This window comes from Lupinus angustifolius, chromosome LG04 (genome assembly GCF_001865875.1).
Source record: "Lupinus angustifolius cultivar Tanjil chromosome LG04, LupAngTanjil_v1.0, whole genome shotgun sequence".
NCBI classification, from domain to species: Eukaryota; Viridiplantae; Streptophyta; class Magnoliopsida; order Fabales; family Fabaceae; genus Lupinus; species Lupinus angustifolius.
In genome coordinates, this window is record NC_032012.1 from 25,866,979 (window position 1) to 25,888,849 (window position 21,871).

Here is a 21,871-nt window from a genome sequence, read left to right on the forward strand (position 1 = left end):
TGTGTTTTTCTTATAATCTATTATCATGGATTGAATCAAATATATGCATACTTTTTAATTTACACCAAAACCTACAAAATGTAAATACTTATTCTACATGATTTAAAGTCAAAGTGAAATAGTGAATATAGAGAAGTGATAGTAAATTAATATCAGATTTGACCTTTTATGAAAATTTGAAATTTTGGGATTCTCCCTTTGTATTAAAGTTCATGATCTGAACCAAATACTCAATAATTTGGATAATGAAGGAGTAATAGGTAAGGAAAAGGACATTTAACAAATAATATTTCTCTGTCACTGTCAGTTTATAAAAGTATTATAATGATATGGTGGATATTTTCTCTTTGGAGGTGTGAACAACAAGGACTATAATAATAAGGAATCTTAGAGAAAAAAAGTTAATTAATTGGTCCCTATCTATAATAATATGCATCGTCATCAGATAAGAACAAAGAGAAAGCAATATTTTCAGTCATACATCACAATCATCTACTTCAGCCGAAAACAATGGGGGAAAATAGAAGCAATCTTAATTAATCATTACTTGAAATAAACTCTACATCCTCTCTTATATCTATGTCCATGGAAGGGAGAACAAAAAAACATAAAACATGAAAAATGTAAAAAAGAAAATTACCATATTGGTCACAATGAAATATTATGTAGAATCCTAACCAAGAATGAAAATTTGTGACTTTATATTATAACTATCCTTATCCAAAATGCTAGACTTTAAGGCCTCAATGCAAGGGATAGAAATAGAAGTCAAGAATGATTACTATGATTATTAATTTTGTGATGCATCATCTAATGCAATCTCTTGGTAGCGACATTCTCTACTGCAGAAAGCTTTTTCTCCTCTGCAAAATATAAGACAGTTCAAACTCCTTAAGTTTGTTTGAGTTAAAAATGGTAAAAGGTTGATATGGTCATTGATATTAACACCATTAATCAATTTGATCCTTTTATTTCATATTATGGGTCTATTTGATCATTGGCATAAGAAACCATATAGAGGCCAAAATGAAGGACTAAAATACCCATTTCATAATATGGAAGATCATATTGATAGATTGTACTAATCACAGTGACTAAGTAATGTTTTAATAAACTTAAAAACTAAATCAGACAAAAAATTGAATGAGCAAAGATGGGTCTATAACTTTTGGTAGAAAATATTAAAGGTAGCATTGAAATTAAATAAGGAAATGAACCTTACCTGTAAATAAATATGTCTTTTGTCTGCTCAAGATGCTTCTTGCAAGTATAACAAAAGCTAAGGAAATTCACCAAAGTAGAGTGTGGCTTATTAGGGATAGAACAATAGCTTTCCAAAATGCAATTATCGAATATGTGTGTTGTTTTTGGATTAGGTCCATGTGATATAATACATGTGTACTCTTCAGAAAGTTCCATCTCACTCAAACTCACAATAACTGCATCTGCATGTAGAGAATCATTTCTACAAATACCTGAGTTTTGTGGATCCTTTGATCTGGTTCCAAAATCAGAATCACATGTTTGAAAAGGAGAGAAATTTGAAGGTGGTGGCAAGGGAGGGATTTTCACTCTAAGTTGCTTTCCAAACAAAACCTTTCCATTGGTTTTATTTGCAGAATTCACATCAACTACCTCATCATCTTTAACAAGAGCAAGTCCTATACCTTTTGAATCTATGTTATTCCACAAGCTTCGTTTTTGTGTTTGGGAAACAATAGTATTTTCATACGAGAATGGATTCCCAGATGGACATAATGCTATAGTAGCGTCAAGAATTGATGCTGGGCTTCTTAAAGCCTCAGCACCATAGAAACACTTTAGGGTGAAATCTCTAAACTTTGGTGAGGCAAATAAAGATGAAAATGGCATAGTTGCAGAATAAATATGATTTGATTTTGGAGATGAGTGAGAACTGTGATCAGCCATCAAAGCTGGTTTGGTTACTGCTCTTGATCTGTTCCTTAGAAGCATAATAAGTCTAAATAAACAAAAAACAAAACAAGTGATTAGATTCAAAACCATAGATTAAATGGTTAAATACTAATGTATAAACGTACAAGGAGTATGAGTAATTAAGAACTCACTCTAAAATCTAAATAGCTAGAATGATAATATCACTGGATGTTGCAATATTTCCAATGAAAACCTTTCACTTCAGTTTCAGTTTCAGTTTCTGAATTTGTGACACAAAAAACCAAAACTAAATAAAGAAGGTGAACTGAAACTGTGTCAGGCTAATGGAATTGCATCTTGAAACTGAGAAGCATAAAAAACAAAAGTTGGCTTGTTAATTGTGCTTGTTATGAGATATTTATTTATCAGTTTTGATGAGAAGGAAAAGTGGGAAGATTTATTAGACTTGGAAGAAAGAGATATTATGTGAGACTTTTGAAGGAAGGAGAAGCAAAAGAGATTGTGTGTGCATGAAACTCAAACGTTAAACAACACTTCAAAGTTTTGCTTTCATGTTATTTCACCTTTTTATTTTATTTTAAATCCCACCAAGTAGCTCATTTGGAATTGCTTTTCCGGATTAAAAAAATAGACTTTTTAGAACAAGTACTTTATCTACTTTTTATATGTTTGAATGAAGTTTAATATTTGGAAAAAGTATAACTTGTGTTTTTATAAAAGATGGATTTTGTAGTTTATGAAAAATATATATATTGTAGAAAAGTTGCTATATGTAATTTTATTAGTAAAAATGTTATTTAATATATTACAACCAAATAATAAATCTAAAAAGAAATACTTTTGAAATATTAGAGTATTTCTTACTAAATCATTATTATAATCTTTTTACACAAAAAAAAATGACATATATCACAAATAATATTTTATTTAATAGTGATTGGTTTGTAAGTAACATATGTCATTATCTTATGAATAAAAAAATTAGTAGAAGAATTTAATAGGAGGTATCTAGAAATCTCTAATGAATTCCACCTACAATTATTGAAGAAATGAAAATAGAGAAATGTGAAAATGATTTAAAATGTATACAATGATGTAAGTATTTTTTATAATATCAGTAAATCATCCACCATTGATTTATTGACCATCATTAACTCTAAAATAAACGTAATACAAATAAATGATGGATGATGTATTGACAGTATAAAATATTTTATATTATCAGTCCACATATTTTAAACTCAATATTAAATAGTTATTAAATTAAAGAGTATTTGTTAAAGAATTCGAAGTAGGAGAGGTATATTGTATGTGGTGCTTCAAGATTCTGAAAATTCAAACATTGAATTTTTCAATACATATTTTTATGATTGATACTCTTTAACATTACCCTAAAAAAATATTGATGCATATACAATAATTGTTGCATAGTCAAGTATTAGTTAATAACTCAAACTACTTGTCACATACTTTATTATATATCTCACTCAAAGATTTAATTGATAAGTTCACAATCAAAACCTCAAATCAAATATATTTTTATATTTTGCTTCCAAACAAAAATTAGTTTTATTTTTTACATTAAAAATAACTCCATCTTAAAAAGTCTTGTTTTAAAAGCGAGCTCCTTAATCATTATAAACAAGAGAATATACATTAATTTTAAATATAGAAAAAGTGTTTAACATATAAAAAATTAACAAGAACAAATTTATACACATAAATCTCTAATCATGCAAAATGATTGACATCAAATGTAAATGTAACTATATAATTTGGTGAGTTTGACGAGGTCATGGAATAACTTAGAAATTAGTAAAATAACTTGATCAAAATTAAATTAATTGGTTGGGAATAAAGCTTATATTAGTCAACAAGTTATGAGCTTATACATATTTGATAGGGTTAACACGACATTCATTATTTTTCATCACAAACTATGTTTCATCATAAATTAGTCTTCACATGATGTAGAGAAAAGTATCATAAAAATGAGTGAGATTTTTGAAAAATGATTAAGGGTGAGAAAAGGAAAGGTGATATGGTGAAGCATCCCCATCTGAAATATTCTAGGCTTTAAAATTTAATCAGAACTTGACATTTCTTTTGAAGTAAAATTAGTTGCACCTAAGTCTTTCTACGTACAAGTTTAATTGAATATCTTCTGGATTGAGTGTATTATGTTTAAACAAGTTTTGTGTTAAACAAAATACGAAAGTTCACATCACTTTTACCAAATATTATGGCATAATCATTTGTTCTATGTTCATAATATAAGAATTGAGGGTCATGATTTCAACCTTAAGCTGGGTTTATCTGTATTCCACTTATACAAAACATAACTTAGTGGGTTAAAGTGTTTTTGGTGCGATGGTCCATGTAGTCAATCAAGAACATGCGGGGACAAAAAGGGAAATGTGGGGAAAAAGATTTAGGACTTGAGAAATAGTATTACACTTTTACTCTTAAAATATAAAGAAAAAGTCATTTGTCTCTCTATTACTTAAGATGAGTCTTACTTTAAAAAAATGGTGCGGTACGATTGAAAGTAACAGGTCCCAACTTTCATACTTCGATCCAGCCAGCGCCACAAACGTGTACTCCTTTCTTATCCTGGTGGGATAGGACCCACAAATATCCTCCTACACCTCATCTTAACTTCTATCCAAATAATCATTTTATTTACTTAATTAAAAAGTAACATCAACAATGTGTTATTCTAGTCATATAAAACTTTATTAGATTTTCAATGTCGAATATTCTATTCTTAAAAATGACAATTATTGAGAGAGGCAACCACAAATTCTGAAAAATATTAATTCATTATAAAAAATGTAAGGGATATCATCAGTGATACCAAAAAAAAATTATTAGCATAATAAAAAAAAGTGAAACTTTCAACTCATTGTGTTAATATGTATTACTTCAAATAGCAGACATCATTTTATAGTTTGAAAGATTTATACTTAAATTATTAAGAGATAATATATTCATTGATTAAACAAATTATTTCAATAAAATTAAAACCTCATTAAAAAATAAATTGAGCATAGTATTTATATATTAACCATGTAAGAATTTATATACTGTGTATATTATCTATTATTCACATGCTAATCATCATTAGACTTCAATAAATTAATATAAATGAATATGAATAATGATTAATGATATAAAATTTAAACTGTCACAACATATACATTAAACTCAATAAAATTAGTCTCACGTAATACACATTTTTTAATACCATTCACCTTGTCCATATCTATATTCTATATAAACCAGTGGGAGATTTTCTACTACGGCATATAAAATACACTTCTACATGTCATTTTCATCATTGCCTCATTTTTAATTGTTTTAACCATATGTTTGATGTTTCCCATAAGGCAAACTATATACATATAGCTAAGATAACTCTATTAACCTAAATTTAAGAGATGAAACCTAAAATTCATTGTTTAGTTATAGAAACACCACAATCCCTTCTTCCCAATTTTCCTTATAGAAAACCTTAAAATTTTGCCATCATTTTAAAGCACCATCATCACCATCAAGCAAAGGGAAGAGTGATGTACATAAAAAAAATCAATTAATCTGACTCAATATCATCATCTTTCATAGTCACCATTATTTGGAATGTAGTATCATTATCCAAAATCATAGTCATTCACATTATACATATATTTACACTCCAAGGTTTAAAATGACCAATATTTATATGTACTAAAACATAACATCTTAAAATTTGAATTGTTTATCATCTAAGTTCTTAATATTTAATGTAATCAATGAAAGCAAGGTAAGGCCCATATTGCATGAGGCCCAGCCCAATTTAGAGCAATAGTAAACGATTGATTTGAGACACTCATTTTGCCCTAATTCCTTCCTTTATTCACTTCAATTCAATTCAATCTCAGCGCATCTACATTCTTGGCTACAAGGTTTTTACATTCTTTCCATTTCATTTTATTAACGCGTCGCTTCAACTCATGAATTTTTAATCCTTTCTGATATAGTGCAACGTTTTTCATTCTTGTGTTAACTTCTTGTTTCTTCAATTTCATTTCTGCAGCTAACGTATATTTTTTAAATTCCATGTCCATATCCGTTATCGTGTATAAGAATACAAGTATAAGCTTTGTTATGCGCCTAGGTTTCAATTTTCATGTGTTGGTTGCAACTTGCAAGAGAATAATGATTAATAATTAAACTTCAAAGTAACAAAGATAACATACTGAAAGGTTCTAGTTTCAAAATTATGTTTTAAACATCGCTTCAATTATTTATTGTGTTGTGAAGTGATTAGAATTTCACTTAACTCAGCTTTTGTGATTTTAGAGGGCTATTCCAAAATGGGTTGGAAAGCAGCGGAGAAGCTCATTAGGCACTGGAAAATTCTCAGAGGGGACAATGTAACTCACCTAACCTTACATATATTTTCTATGATCTTTGTTTCCTTATTTTATACATACCATTTTACTTTATATTAGCGCACACGTTCATTCATTATGACAGGTTATGGTAATAAGGGGCAAGGATAAGGGCGAGACTGGGGTTATCAAGCGTGTCATTCGCTCCCAGAATCGTGTTATTGTTGAGGGTAAAAATCTGGTGAGTAAGATCATTAACACTTATGACCACATTGGCCCACTTTTTTATTTTCTTCACTATACATAACTTTTCGGAGCTTTTCTTAATGGATTATCAAGCAATTTGTTTGGCGTTAGAATATTATTTATCTGTCACATTAAACATTGATTATGTAAATCCGTGGGATAGATTTTTCACTCCATTGCCTTTTAACTTCCTCCTTACAGGTAAAGAAACATATTAAACAGGGGCAAGGTCATGAAGGGGGGATCTTTACAGTGGAAGCCCCACTCCATGCATCCAATGTGCAAGTTGTTGACCCAGTCACAGGGTATGCACATGTGTTACAGATCGAAGTTGTGATAACATCCTCCAGAGGTTGGAAAACATATATGAAAGTAATCAACTTTTACTTTTGCAGGAAGCCTGTTAAGGTTGGAATTAAATATCTTGAAGATGGTACTAAAGTCAGAGTATCCAGAGGAATAGGAGCATCTGGGTCCATAATCCCTCGTCCTGAGATCTTAAAGATAAGAACCACCCCAAGACCTACAGTCCGTACGTATCTATAATGCTTAGTTACTATCCTTTTCCCGGCTAAGTTTTTTTTAATTTTTATTTATTTAATTCTACTGATGTTTCTAGCCTCGTCTTTACTACATACTCATTAGCCTATAAGGTTAACCATAAGCAAGTTATCATACTTTGAATTCAATTAGCTGGGGAGTTGCATTGCACTTCATAGACATTCTTGAAACTGACTATTCCTTTTGTTGAAGTACAAATGATGTGGCACAAAAAATACATAGGTTAAAAAAGAAGGTGGGTGTTTTTTTTTGGTGGTGGAGTAGATTATCAGTTTAATTCTACGTTGATGAATCATAAGCATACAAGGTGTGAGATATTAAGACTTATGGGCTGCCTTTAAAAAAATGTTGCTTATATCCACAGAGAAATATGCATTTGATTTATAGACGATTTTTTCCTTTCATACCGATGAAAGTAAAATTGACTTGCAGTCCACATGCAGAAAGTCAACTAGAAAGCTGGATTTGTAGAGATAGTACTGCAAGTTATATCAATGAATTTAAGCTTTCTGCAATACTCAATATTGAGCCAGAAGCTAGGTTCAAGGCTGCTGTTGTTTGATCTAGTTTTGTAGGAAGCAACTTACTCTTAGATACTTGAGTAAAATATACAGTGTAAATTAAGAAGAATGAGAGTGGGGGATCTAAAGCTGTCAATAACAGAGCAGCTGTAGTAATCACCTGGCAGCGGTTATTGTGTAAGACATTTACAGAGTGTGAGGGGAGGGCCGATTGTTTTGGTAAAAGAGAGGGAGAGCCCAAGTCTTCTGAATACCTGGAAATTTCTTATCATTTCGAGATTGATTTCCATCAATAGAAGTACATATGTATCTTATTTTGTGTATAGTCATATTATTTGGTACTAGAGCTTTCTACCATGTTTCTTGTCTGCTGAACAAGCGGCATGAATGCTGATTCTAGCCTTGCAATGTGTGCTCGGGACTAGTCAAAGGTCTGTGCACAGCCAACCTGCAAGGGTGTGGAGGCTGCAAAGCATGGATAGAATCAGATTTCAGTGTGTTTAGGCCTTGGACTCTCCACAACTTTAATGGCTAACTTTTGTGATGTTGTTCTCTCAAAAGGTTCATCCTACCATTACTTAAGTAGGTGTGCAAAAAAATGGATATTACAATCTCAAGAGTATGAAGCACAGTAAGTGACGGAGATATTACAAAAATGGCATTAACACGAAAATGACACGCACACTCATATGTAATTGAAAAATCATGGAAAGAGATTCATAATATAATATGGTTGGACCTAAAAAAATTTGTTTTCCAAATTGGATGCATGTGGGGTGTGTTTTGCAAGCATAAGTGTCTCACATGCGACATAACACCAAAATGTGTGTCTGCACATTATAGTGATACATGGCATTCGGTTGGAACCCCGTGCTTCATACATTTAAGCATTTTTAAGAAGCATACTGAGTATCTGACCCTGTTTGTTATTCCTTTTTTTGCAGCTGGTCCAAAGGATACTCCTATGGATCTTGTGTTAGAGAAGACTTATGATGGTAAAGCAGGAAGGGGCATGCCTGAACTTTGAAGATGATCGGTATCTTGTCCAATTAGGTAGTTGCTATTGCAATGAACAGAAAATGGCATGGCTCTGTCTTGTATGGGATTGTTAAGAAGTTATCATGATTTGGTTAATTCATGTTACGAATTTTGTGTTTAATGTCATCATATCCGGGAGTTAGATGCACTTGTAACCTTATTTTACCTAACTAGCAGATAGCCAAAATAAGTGAAATATATATGCCTCTAAAGCTGCTTTGGCAAATTATTTTTTCTATTCAATTGATGACTTAGTGTCTTGTTGGTGTTGGTCATTTCACTCTAAATTTATAGATCTTTAGAAAGTGAAATATTGATTCCTTCATCTAGTATGTGACACAACATAGACACAACATTCTATATTCTATAAACCTATACTATTAGGTTGCATGAAAACGGTCAAATTTTCTTGAAGCTGGAATAGTTGTGTCCTGGGATTTGGTACTTCTCAAATTGAGTTACCTGTGGCAACTTTCATTGTATACAAGTAAAAAGTGAATAACAGTAGCTGTCATTAAGCTTCATCATTTTAGTTATTTTACTTGGTTATCGACATAAAGCATGGTTAATTTAATTTCTTACTGAGATAGGGTAATTTAGCCCAAAAAGTGCATCAGTCTTGCCTTTTCAGTTTAAGTCAAGTGTGTATATGAATTAATAATTGGATAGAGGTTAGGTTACCTCAATTATTCTTTATGGACAAACGAAATATGGAGCACGAATATAAAACAATATTGTTTCTCTTACATTCTGTCCACATTGAAAGTTTGGTGAGCACACTCCACTGTTCCACTTTTTGTACCATCACCTCTAATTAGTTGAAAACAATTATTTAAGTTAAAAATGTAATTATTAAATATTATTTTAATCAATCATATCTCCTGACACATGGAATGACACAAAAGAGTGACACATGATCGATATCCTTTAGAGATGACACCAATGCCCCATCATCTCCAGCATCACACATTAACTGGGAAACTAAGCCCTTTCCACGCTGCATTGGAATTATAGGCTACACTTATCACACATTAACTAGTACGATATAATGCTTCCTCAAATCGTTTAAAAGGTTAAAATTGTATTAAAAAATGTCATGTGTAAATTGAGGGATCCGGATTGAGTCTGTTATCTTATACTTTATAATTTTATATCATTTCATGTGTCGAAATGTAGAGATTGATCTTAAGAAAATAAATTTAATTGAATATTCATTGTATTATCAGTTTTTGACCAACTCCATACATTGACACATGAACTACCACAAAGAGTGGGGCATGTGAGGTTCTCTGGCACATTAATGAATTGATAACTAATGCCTATTTATTAATGATTCTGGAGTTTCATATCATGAGTTTGATATTAAGTTCTTTTTTCCTTTTGCCAACACCTCATTTCTGTATTACAAAGTAGAAGGCATACCCAAAGTACTTTTTTTAAATATTTTTCATAAATGGTATATATTTCTTTAACTTAGGGGTATAAAGGCTGGAGGGTTATCATTACAAATAGATGCATATAGATTAGAGTCATTTTAATTGGTTAACTTACCAGATATGAAGTGAATATTCTCAAATTATTGAAAATGTCTTTCAATCTTTTCTCACTATCTCCTTTTCCAATTTTTCTCATTTTCTCATTTTTCTCACATATGAAGAACTAATACCTTTTGGAAGTGTGACTATCCTTCCAATAAATGTCGCTCTCAGGAATCGAACCCTTGAACTTTTAGCCATCATGAGAATGTAGCAGGTCTTACACTATTATATCAACACATTCGTTCCTTTTCCCTAGCAGGGCTTACACTACTATATCAACACATTCATTCATTTTTCCTAGCAGGGCTGACACTACTATATCAACACATTTGTTCCTTTTCCCCAGCATGGCTTTAACCATGCATTGATATTTTTAATAGATACGTGCATTTGACCTAGAGGAATGGATATCCATATATCCCACTCCAATCTCATTTTCACAGCCTTCAATTGATTGAAATAGCCCGTGACGTAGTCATTATTTATAGCAGGAACATTTTCACAGAGCATTGTGACTTTTCAATTCTGAGTAATGATTATCAACTAACAACAGAAGAGAAGGCACAAAAACAAACAAAGAAGCAAACCAAGGACTTGGTCGATAGTATTATACTAGTACATAGTACATGACTCAGCAATTCAACGCAGAGAAAAGTGTTGCACTCTTCACTGCAACATTAATTAAGGAAAATGAATTGGTTTACCTTGCATTCATATATAGAGTGACCTATTGTATGGTGAATATTCAAAGTCATTAACTTCATATTAATTGTGACCACTGTCACCTTGTTCAACAAGTAAACAATGAGAAAGAAAAGTTCAGAATTCAGGTCTTATTGTGACATCACTGTTTACATTATATATACGCTTAATCAAGACCATAACATTCTCTTCATATCTGTCATATACACATCATTACCCCCTTTTATGGTGAATGTCTAGCTAGGCCTAGTTTGCGTATGCTAGACCCTAAACATACATATCTCGTTAATTTCTCATTCCCTTGCTTATCATACATACCCATTTCTATTTTGATGCTACTTACTACTTGGAACATGTACAGCCCAACCAAAATAACCAACAACAACTCTATCATATGTTTTGTCTATCGTTTTTCTTTGATTCTCTCTTCCTCTGTAAATTAGACTAATCTTCGTTTGATTTACTCTTCTTATAAAGGCTTTTGTAGATCTTCATGTACACATGTTCAACCCAACTAAATCGTCACTTTATCATCATGCATTCAATTCAAATTATCTTTTGTATTCACTAGTCCAACACAATATTCTCAACCCCTTATATATTAAGATTATTCTCTCGTTGATATTTCAATCTCAGATAACATTGCAGATTCTTATGACAGTGAGATAAAATTACCCCTTAAGCTTGAGTGATATCTTTTTATCACATGTGAGACTTGAAGCACTCTCTCATTTTATCAAACCCGCTTGAATCCTATGTCCCGCGTCTCTATTGATTTCCTCATCATCTTATTAGATGAGCCCAAGTTACCTAATTTAGTGATTTGTGATATGAATCATCTCAACCTTTACCCTTTACACTAGGGGTTTGTCCACATCTTGCTAATCTTACACTCCATATACTCAGTCTAATCGTCTTACTTCGACTTATATGAAATTTATATAATCATTTAATTCTTTTTGAATCTATCACTAAGACAATATATTCATGAAAAACATGCATTTTTAAACCACTTAAATTTTCAAAATCTCATATCAAAACCAAATAATACTTGTTGGCCAATGACCATGACCAAAGATGATGACATTGCCGTGTGGAAGTGTTTGCTCAGTGGTTTATTAATTTGACGCCTTCCAGAGCCAATAAGCTTTTATCATAGCTATAGCCCTTTACATGTGCAACTTCCAAGCGTGCATCAATTCTGTCAGAATATCAGAATTCTATCTGCAAAATGAGTCTGCCTAAAAAAAAAAAAAGTAACTCAGTACAAGAGACTCATACTTAAACGACTCTATAAAAAATAAATGTATGTAGGCTTACGATATAAACAGATATATTATTTTCAGCATTTACCTTCATGATCTTTCAATATATGTTCACCTAAAGACTTAAATATATGATATGAAATTGAAGTATCATAGTCATCATCATAACCAATGTCTGTTATGACGTAAGGTTGGTGAACTTGGGAGTTGGACTAATATCAAACCAATCAAAATTCAATTATACATGTCACTATGTTAAACAAAGAGAAAAAAATGATATACATTGTAGTATATTCTTACACTATCATCGTAATATACATTATTTATATGTTATTATTATTGACCCTAAAATAAAAATAATAAAAATAAGACTGTATATAAATCATTATCCGTGTATTACACTCTAAATAGAACTTGTGAGCCCTTACTCATTAATTACTTTTTCTCAAACTCATTCTTATAGCGAATAGATGATAAGGATACCAATAATCATGATGCTAGAAATAAGCCAACGTTTTTTTCTAGTCATAAATGTCTTCCTATGGAGACATTCTATGCAAGTTGACAATATACATACAATACCCAGTAACACTAACTATTTCAATAAAGATTTTGTCTATAACAAGATTTGAACCAAATACTTGGTTGAGAAAAACCAAACATATAGTACTTGAAGGGATCATGTCTGAGTGTGAAAGCCAACATTTGGCACATAATCCTAAAGCTAGGTCCATTTCATCATTGCCATACACTGTCCTATATCAACTCCAATGCAAATGCAATTCAAAATTATTGCAGATGCACCTCTCTTTTGTGGTAATTGGGAAGCACTTGTCAATTTTTTTATGATGAATAAGTGGTCACTCCAAAAAAGTTCACATACTTAACCCTCGCATGCATTAGGTATAACCAATAAAAGTGAGAGATGTAACAATGCATAAGAGTGTATATTTATACACATTTATCATTGACATTAAAAAGCATAAAGGGTATGGATGGATGCTTTAGTAATGTACTGTCCAGCAAGGTTTTCTCTTTTGAATTCTTTTCTTATTTTTGGCTTGTGCTTAAATGTGAATTGATGCATGAATAAAGCAGCAACATGAGCCAGATTAAGGGTCCATTGCTCATTTGGTAGACACATTAGTAGGCCCAAGATTGAGACAGAAGATGGAGGAAACAAATCAAGTAGGTGAACAATTTAATTACTTACATCAAAACTCCTACTTCATCCTCCAATTTGGTTCGAAATTGGAATTTTTGTTTGTACAAGCAATGATCATTAATTTGGAAACAACCTTAATTTGGTGGAAGAATTCTAGGACACCATTCACGTGATTCATTTATTATTGGCCCATAAAGCTTACTTTAACATTTTTCATTCATCATTTATATGAAACACATCAATATATGTAAATTCATGAAAATTTGAAGACTTTTCTCGTACGTGTGAAATGCACATGCAATGAAGCTTGTAGTGCCCAAAATTTTTTAAACATGTTTATTTGTCCAATTGATAATACTATTAAACATGATGATTTTACTCTGCTACAGCCTAACAATATATTAAAGTTTGAAATTATTATTTGTAAAGAGAGACGTTTGGAAATATGAGAAATTGTATTATTTTACTTGGTCAACGGTTGACGGATTTTAAAAAAAAATAAAAGCATCAAATATATAAATGTAAGAACTTATACAAAAAGTCCAAAGCACATGCTTTAATGACTCTTACCGATCATGTTTTTTTTTTATAATAATCAACATCTCCATGTAATAGGTTTCACTAATTAATGGAGTAAGAAAAACCAATATTAAATTTGACACAAGTGTGAAAAAAAAATTAAGAAAGTAAACGGAAAAATATATTAGTGGGATAACTCTGTTATGCCCTTCAAAAGCAGTTTGTATGTCTCACTGGACAGACACCAGTGTCTCATAATCCCTCTCCCCACTTGAAATTTTGTCTCGTGATATTCTTGAATGAGGATCTGTTGTCCCCAACTATGTCCTTAATCACGTCCTCGACCAATTATAATGAAGCAAAATTGATAAAGTTATGAATATTTAATTTTTTTAACTGACATGATATAATATGATTGGTCTGAACAAGGTTTGGGATAGCAGATCCTTGTACAATATTCTTCGTAATTACACCCAAATGCTCCAACCACTATTAATTTATTTTGCTCTCATTAAATTTTTAAAAAGAGTTCAATAATAGCAAATCTTAAATAATATTAACTAATGCATTTAAAAAATAAAAATTAATTTTAAAAATATATTTGATATATTAAAGGCGGTGTATTCAATTTTTAATAGAGTTCTTTTGTTTAATAAATAACGAAACTAATTTACATTATTAAAATAATATATTTAACTAAAAAAAATTCTACACCTCAAAAGTATCATGTATCATAATTATTTGATTATTAATAATCAATTTAAAAATGAAATATATATTATTTAATCAATATTGTAACATATATATCATCACTACTATTAACATATTAATGTTAGACAATATCCCTATTATTTTTATTTTTTGAAGGTCGTCCCTCTTTGTTTGCTCATTTACTTTTGAGTTTTGATACGCTTATTTGACAATGATAAACAGACTCATAGGATTTGACACTGACACTGGCACAAACACAGCTCATTGACTTTCATATTTTCATTATTATTACTGTATCCTTTTTAAAAAAAGAATAATGTATCTCATTATATCATAAGATAATTTATCTTTTCTAATCAGTTAAAATGTGATATATGTATTATTTTGTCTATTTTTAAAAATATTTTTATAAAAAATGATAAAACATAACACATGTCATTTCAGAGGAAATAATTTATTTCCTTATATAAGGAGATACTACATTCCCTTTAAAAAAACTATGCAATGCTCCATTAAACAATTATTTCCTCTGTTATTAAAGTGTACTAAGAAAGGATTACTTTTAGAATGTAATATCAATATACTATACGTATAAATTTTATATATCTTTATTATATTTTTAACATTATTTATTTATTTTTTAAGTAGTCAATTATAATTTAAAACAAATTATAGATAATAAACCATTAATGAATAAAACTCTTACATTGTGATGACATAAATTTTTTCCCAAAAAATATAAAAAGTTGTTTTCTACTATATAGATGTACAATAATAAACTTAACTGTCATACTATATGGAATTATCATCAATGTACTAATGTAACTTATGTAATAATAATTGTTGCACTAAGCTATAATATATATATATATATATATATATCAAGTTAAGTTATACTAGTTATACTCAATTTTAGTTATTCATTTTCTTACATTTAAATGGGTTAAACTTAATAGTTATTTATGATTTCTCTTTTTTTCTCCCATCATTTATTTCACTTACTATTTATTTCATTTATTTATCTTTTATGAAAACCCTTCTCAAATCTTGAGCTTGTGAAGGGTTTTGAATGTTGCTTACTCTGAGATTTGGATATATTAAAGTGTAGACACTTATAGTTAATTTGCACAATCAAACGTGTCATCCACTTCTGTCCCAAAACAAATAATTTGCAACCACACTGAATAGAAATTGTGTAGCCACCAAACAAAGGAGTATACTGTATAATAGGTTGCATGTGACACAATTTGAAAATTATTTAACATGCAAAAGCAAACTGTTACCATTGAAATAAAAAGAAGAAGCATGCAACATGTCTTATATGTAGTCTCCTATAATGCTGTGATGACTAAAAATGGAATAACATTCACTGTACCACAGATATATGTCACTCAAAGTATTGGAAGTTTATATCGAAAAACAAAAAAGAGACATGCATGGTTAATCAAATTCATGATCATTTTGACCATGATTGCTTTGCAAACATAGTCGGATTATAGTATGAACAAATTCGTGACCATTTTATGAATGCTGAATGATGCAATAACAATACATCAAATTCATAAACTGTCGGTACATAGATATTACACATTATTGATGATCATGATAGAGAAGTTGCATTATTGATGGTCCACATTTTTAGATTTGAGTATATGAAAACTTAAATGTGTCATTATTATAGGTCTGAAAATTTATTCCCTCAAAGGATCAACTTAATGGATGAGCAGCACACTTTGGCATGTACCTTTCTTTCCATTGCATATCCATAACAATCATATCATTCTTTAATAGGTTACTTTTCCAAATTCTAACATGAAATATTCTAAAACCTATCAATGCCAAAAGGGAGTGCCAATTGAAACTTTATTAAAGCATGGCTGAATTTAACACATTTTTACAGTATACATTGACTGAAAAAGCTATTTATGTTGCCCAAAGAATCATACCCGAATCAGAATGAAAGTAAAAGGGTAGAAGAAAAAAAAAAGAATTTAGAAATGGATACAAATAATGTGTCACAGGTAAAAGCTAATAAAGCAATGTTACTTGGTTGTATGTATTTATTTCCTTCTTTACTTTTGGTTGCAACTTTTATCTTATTCAGAAAAACAGAACAACATGTTGATCAAAAAATAAGAATACAAAAGCCACTAAATTTATTCATTAGCTTTAATGGCTCTCAGTGAAATCATTAGCTGCTACAAGAAAGAAGCTCCATAACCATCAGAACTTGCACATCTCTTTTCTAACACAAGCAATGAGTAACCATCATATCTGTAATTCTTTTTATGTTTCTGTAAAAGACCAAAGAATGAATAAGGTAGTTAAGCCTTGTATTTTGTGTTATGGTTACTCTTTATTATCCTTAACTAAGTTGTAACATGAGTAAATAACAATTGCATTACCTTATCCATGAGAATTGAGAAGCTATAGTCTATATGCATTGATCCGGAAAGCCATTAGTCTGCCAAAAAAATTGCGAGCCGCCGCAAATCAACCGTGTCAGTAGTTTTTTTGGCAATAACAAACTCTAGCTGCAGCTGCAACAAAGAGGTATGTAGGAGGTTCTGAGAGAAAAATTACGAAGTAAATAAAAGGAGATAAGGCAAAGAACAAACTTCTTTGGGACTGTTGAGAGTAACCGAATGTCTTCGTCACGATTGGGGCTAGCATTCCTCAGAGCAATCCCCACCTAAAACATGGGGGGACCAAAGCCATAGGTTAGAATAAGACTTGCATGAGATCCCAACTAACAACTTTATTAGGAAGGTAGTAGGTAAACAGTCAATTGTATTAATGTACTGTCAAAAGAAATCTGTTAACTACTAAAAATTGCATGAGCTTATGCATACTGACTCAACTAGCCACTAGAATTATGAAACGAGTAGATTGTATTATCAATTCGATAAAACTTGGTTTTGCGAAAATGTTATGAAGAGGAGTGAATGAGGAAACTGTATTTGGTCTTCACTGAACTATTAAAATGTAGGAGACACAATAGCAAAGCAGAGTTTTATGTTTATTTTTTAATTTGGTAAAACTAAATGACTTCTGAGCATGACAGAAAATAATGAACTAATTTCGATGTTGAGATGGATTACCTTGTATGTTATATGTTGCTACTTCAGTTGCCACAATTAGTCACGTTGATCAGGCAGAATAAGTAATACAGAATCCATCAAAAGAAATTGAAATCAGTGTAATCATAACCATGTGAGTTCGGCAACAATTCTTCTACTTCAATTCTTGAACTAGAGCAGTTTTTATTTCGGCCATGGCTGATAGACTCAACCTCTGCCAGGAATACGCTACAAACTGGTCTATGATCAGAGAATCTTGATTCCCCACGAAGATAAGATAATTGGTAGAGGCCATTTCCATACCACAATATGCGATCACACCTTCATGAACAAAGATTTCAATTGTAATGACCCAGGGCAATTCTGTTGATAAGTTTATATACAGGAACCAAAAAAATTACCATGCGGGGGTTCTTCTCTTTTGTTTTGTGTGTCTTTCATCGCCCGTATATCTGTCGGAATTGTTTGAATACTTGTATGTGGGAGGGAAATATATTCTCCCTTCATTCCATCCTTCAAAGACACGACCCTCTCTCCGCTCTATATGCAGCTGAAAGATAAAGGTACAAAATGGTCAAGTTGATAATGATATTATAATTAATCTGAGGAAAGGTTTAGTTATAAGGGACAATGTATCATGCCTGGTCATTCTGTAATAAAACCTTCCAGTTATGCATCTCAACAAGAGCTTTTGCTACACGGTAAGAAAGGGCTATCCGATAATTTAAATCCCCCAGCCAAATAATTCGACTACAATTAAAGCAAAAGTTCAGGTCATGACAAGTTAGGATTACGATTGAATTTTATTTGCATTCACAATCATCGAGAATCAAATGCAGAACAAAGATTCTAGGAAAAGAGGACTTACTCATGTTCTAAGATTGTTTGGGGTGAACTCTGGTCACCCGTGTCATGAACCCGAGGAAACCTAGTCTTTTTGAGAATTTCCATTACATCTGAGTTTCTCCTTAGTTCATCGCCCTCTTTTTGTCCAGAGGTCAAATGACTACATATGAAGCAAAAACTTGTTTGATGCAAAGACATGCTAATCGATATTGAACCCTGGTAAACAGAAAAGAATGTGATTGCCTTCTCCTTCGTTCATTAAAACTTTGCTCTTGAAAGAAATTTATCAAGTTTACCTTATTTCCAAGATATCCCATCAATCCTCTGCCAACACAAGATACTTTCAAGTTGTGAACATCATCTTTCATATGACTTTTCACCCAAACTGTTAGGAATATCCCAACCATTTGCTTACTAGCAACCAAACGGTATCTTGACTGCCCTGTCTGCCTATCTCTATCCTCCACTGAGAAACAACCTCTATATGACATCGGCGAAAATTGGGTTGTAACTGGAGAATCACCAGGTTCGTTTTCATCATCAGATGAACCCCATCTATAATTAGGGTCATAGTCACTTGGCCTGTGACCAAGTATCATTCTATCACATACACTGAGCCGGCGATCAAGGCATGCTTGTGACATTGGCATGTCATTGTCGTCCATTCTCATACTACGACTCAAGGATTGGAAGGACCTCCGATGGAAGAAAGAGGATGTCTTCTGCCTCATTGGTCCCTCAACATCACCGTCTAACTCTATAATAGGATTAAGAACCGGTGAAGTATTATGGCATTCGCCATTTGTTCCAGGAAGACTGTTTAAGGTCTTCCTAATAAGAGATAACCATTTTCTAGCAGGGCCATTGTCTTCTGTTCCCAAAACATTACCAGCATTCAGAGGTACAATTTCTTGAAAACTAAGTGCAATGAAAGGCAAAATATTTCAGTCTCTAAACTTTTAGATCGTGAAATTAGAGGACACAGTACATAATCAATAATTTACCCAAGAACATAGATATCAGCAGGAGGAGAGGTGTGAAGCCAATCCTCTAGACTCAAATAACTTGGAGGTGATTTACCACCTACATTCCAAGTTGCGACGAAGATTCTGTATACACAGAACTAAATGAATAACTAAATAGAATAGCATGTCTTTTAAATTTTATTGCAATAGTAAGTCACAATAGTTAAGTACAATTCACAGCAACATGCATACCCGTAGTTATTCACATCTGAAACCTGAGCTGCATCGAGTTCAATATTACCCCGCCGCATTCTGTCTGAATGCCTTCTCTTTGCTCTCTCTTTGCATTAAAATGGTGATTATGTATGAGACATTAGTGGGAGACAAAAGAATGATGAAAAGAAAAGGGGGAAAAGGCAACAAAAGAATTATGAAACTGTAGCTGTATTACCTACAGTATCTTTATCTATAGGTGGGGTTTAGGAATAGTGTGGTCCTATGAAATACCAAGGTGTATGTGTACTAACCTGTTTTACTTTTCTTTATAGTGCACTCTTCCTTCTTTGAATAGTTGCTCCTCCACTCTTCATCAACATCTGAAAAAGAAATCCATAAAGTTAATAAAGCTGTGCTTTTTCTACTGTTAAATTTATCATCCCACACAATCAAACAGCACCCGAAAAAAAATAAAAAATGTAGAAACCATAGAAGGAGGAAAAGAACAAACTTTAGATCTTGAGTTGCAAGTTGCATACCCATTGAAACAAAACAAAAATTGCTATACAAAAATAAACCAAACTGGAGAATAAGAAAAAGGACTAATGCAAGATTGCAAGTACCCATGGTTCAGAATTTTTTTTGGAGAAAATTTGGAGAATTAACAGCAAGAGAAATCTAATTTTGTTTTGAGTTTTTGACATGAAATCTCAGATTCCCAAACCCAGATGGCTAAATTACATGAAATCATGAGAAAATTAACCAATCACCTGAGAGAATCACATCATCTGCCTGAAAGTCTTCAGCTTTGGTCTTGATATTGAACCATTTTTTTACCAAAGTTTTGGTCCATGAAAGCTTCAACAACAACAAAAATTAAGCAATGTCAGAACACAAATTAATGCAAATGGAATTTGCAGAAGAGGTAGCACTTTAGCAGGCATTTTCCAAACCTTGCTTTTCATTGAGTTGTCATCTCTCATTGTTGGTACAACTTCATATAGCTTTCTGCATTAACAACACAAACAATTGTGATGAGTTATGACTAAGAATGATATAATTATATAAATATATAATTATATGTACTCCTTCTTAAGTGAACTTGGTGGGGTTCAACTTCAACAAGAGGGAAAATCTACTAGGCTAAGATAAGATTAAAATCTGAGGGCCCTAAGAACATGGTTTTCTCCTCTTGTTTTATATGTGCCTCTATTCTATTCAAAGTTTCATACCCAGAAAATATGGGGTAAAAGACATTAACATGTGGGTTGAAAACTTGGTAATTGCATTAACCAAGGTGGGGCAAGCTAATTCTCTGTTTGTTTTGTTAAGCAATGTGTGGGAAACAATTAAGATAAGAGAGCAAAACCCAATTTATAAACACTAACATGGTTGTGCTTTCCACTTTTACTTCAACTTGTGAGTTATGATAACATGGAAAAATCTAAGGAAAGAAGTGATTTTGAGATTTTAGGAAGACAATGTACAAGTTATAGAGAGAGAGTGTTGCAAAACCTGGTAGTGTTATTGAGGTTATTACAGAGCTATGTAAAGCATGGAACTTTGAAGGGAGAGAAGAGAATAAACTCATAAAGTAGATACAAGCTTTGGTCTCTCTCGAGGCTTATTACCCCAAATCCAAGGGAGAGTCACTAAAGCTTAGGACTTTGAGATAGTGAGTGAGAGAGAGAGACAGTGGTTTATATTGGTCATCCACTCTCACACAAAACAGTGTGTCCGGACACACTCTAAAACTATGAGTCAGGATGGAGAGAAAATTATTATTTTTCGATTTATCAAATAAATAGATATAAGTGTCATTACATATAATATTGTTTAAGTAATCAACAACTATAATGTTTTTTACTAAAAATGTATAATTAGTGTGTTTAGGATATTTGTTAGCTGTTTTGGTATAAAAATTATATATTGTAGTTGACTTTATACCACTTTGAAGATGATTTTAACAATAATGTAAGATATTATAGTTTGAGATATTTACAATGTTTGTGTAACATGGGTAGCTTGATTAGATAAATGTTTTTTATTTGGATGTTATTTCAAGATCAATATATTATAATCAGTATATTGTTTTGATTCATTTATCTGTGGATGATAAAGAGAGTGTATATATAACTGTCATAAATTATAATATTTATAAGTAATGAGGTTTTATGTAAGTCGACTTGGATTACAACAAATTTTGAT

General features: G+C 31.6%; 3 protein-coding genes across 9 annotated transcripts; 1 reads left to right on the forward strand and 2 right to left on the reverse strand.

The window, feature by feature from the left end:
• Positions 512-2,478, reverse strand: LOC109346648 (protein MARD1-like). Of its 2 annotated transcripts, XM_019586326.1 has the most exons (4): positions 2,088-2,478; positions 1,223-1,981; positions 777-863; positions 512-672 (listed from the first exon to the last, which is right to left on the reverse strand). In XM_019586326.1, exons 2-3 carry the CDS (start codon positions 1,972-1,974, stop codon positions 791-793), a joined length of 825 nt encoding a protein of 274 aa, XP_019441871.1. In that variant the 5' UTR covers positions 1,975-1,981; positions 2,088-2,478; the 3' UTR covers positions 512-672; positions 777-790. The 2 variants fall into 2 exon arrangements, with proteins under 2 accessions (XP_019441871.1, XP_019441870.1); XM_019586325.1 differs by lacking the exon at positions 2,088-2,478 and having other exon boundaries at positions 1,223-2,052.
• On the forward strand, positions 5,792-8,924 carry LOC109346649 (50S ribosomal protein L24). Its single transcript, XM_019586327.1, has 6 exons — positions 5,792-5,861; positions 6,259-6,332; positions 6,436-6,531; positions 6,738-6,841; positions 6,932-7,068; positions 8,563-8,924. The coding sequence occupies exons 2-6, from the start codon at positions 6,273-6,275 to the stop codon at positions 8,643-8,645; spliced, it is 480 nt and encodes a 159-aa protein (XP_019441872.1). The 5' UTR covers positions 5,792-5,861; positions 6,259-6,272; the 3' UTR covers positions 8,646-8,924.
• On the reverse strand, positions 16,526-21,413 carry LOC109346650 (type I inositol polyphosphate 5-phosphatase 4-like). Of its 6 annotated transcripts, none has more exons than XM_019586334.1 (14): positions 21,179-21,413; positions 20,617-20,671; positions 20,434-20,521; positions 19,975-20,043; positions 19,700-19,787; positions 19,487-19,591; positions 18,779-19,400; positions 18,505-18,698; positions 18,278-18,386; positions 18,038-18,186; positions 17,658-17,957; positions 17,175-17,248; positions 16,962-17,020; positions 16,526-16,850 (listed from the first exon to the last, which is right to left on the reverse strand). In XM_019586334.1, the coding sequence occupies exons 2-11, from the start codon at positions 20,644-20,646 to the stop codon at positions 17,735-17,737; spliced, it is 1,677 nt and encodes a 558-aa protein (XP_019441879.1). In that variant the 5' UTR covers positions 20,647-20,671; positions 21,179-21,413; the 3' UTR covers positions 16,526-16,850; positions 16,962-17,020; positions 17,175-17,248; positions 17,658-17,734. The 6 variants fall into 6 exon arrangements, with proteins under 6 accessions (XP_019441879.1, XP_019441875.1, XP_019441878.1 ...); XM_019586330.1 differs by having other exon boundaries at positions 16,962-17,096; XM_019586333.1 differs by lacking the exon at positions 17,175-17,248 and having other exon boundaries at positions 16,962-17,096.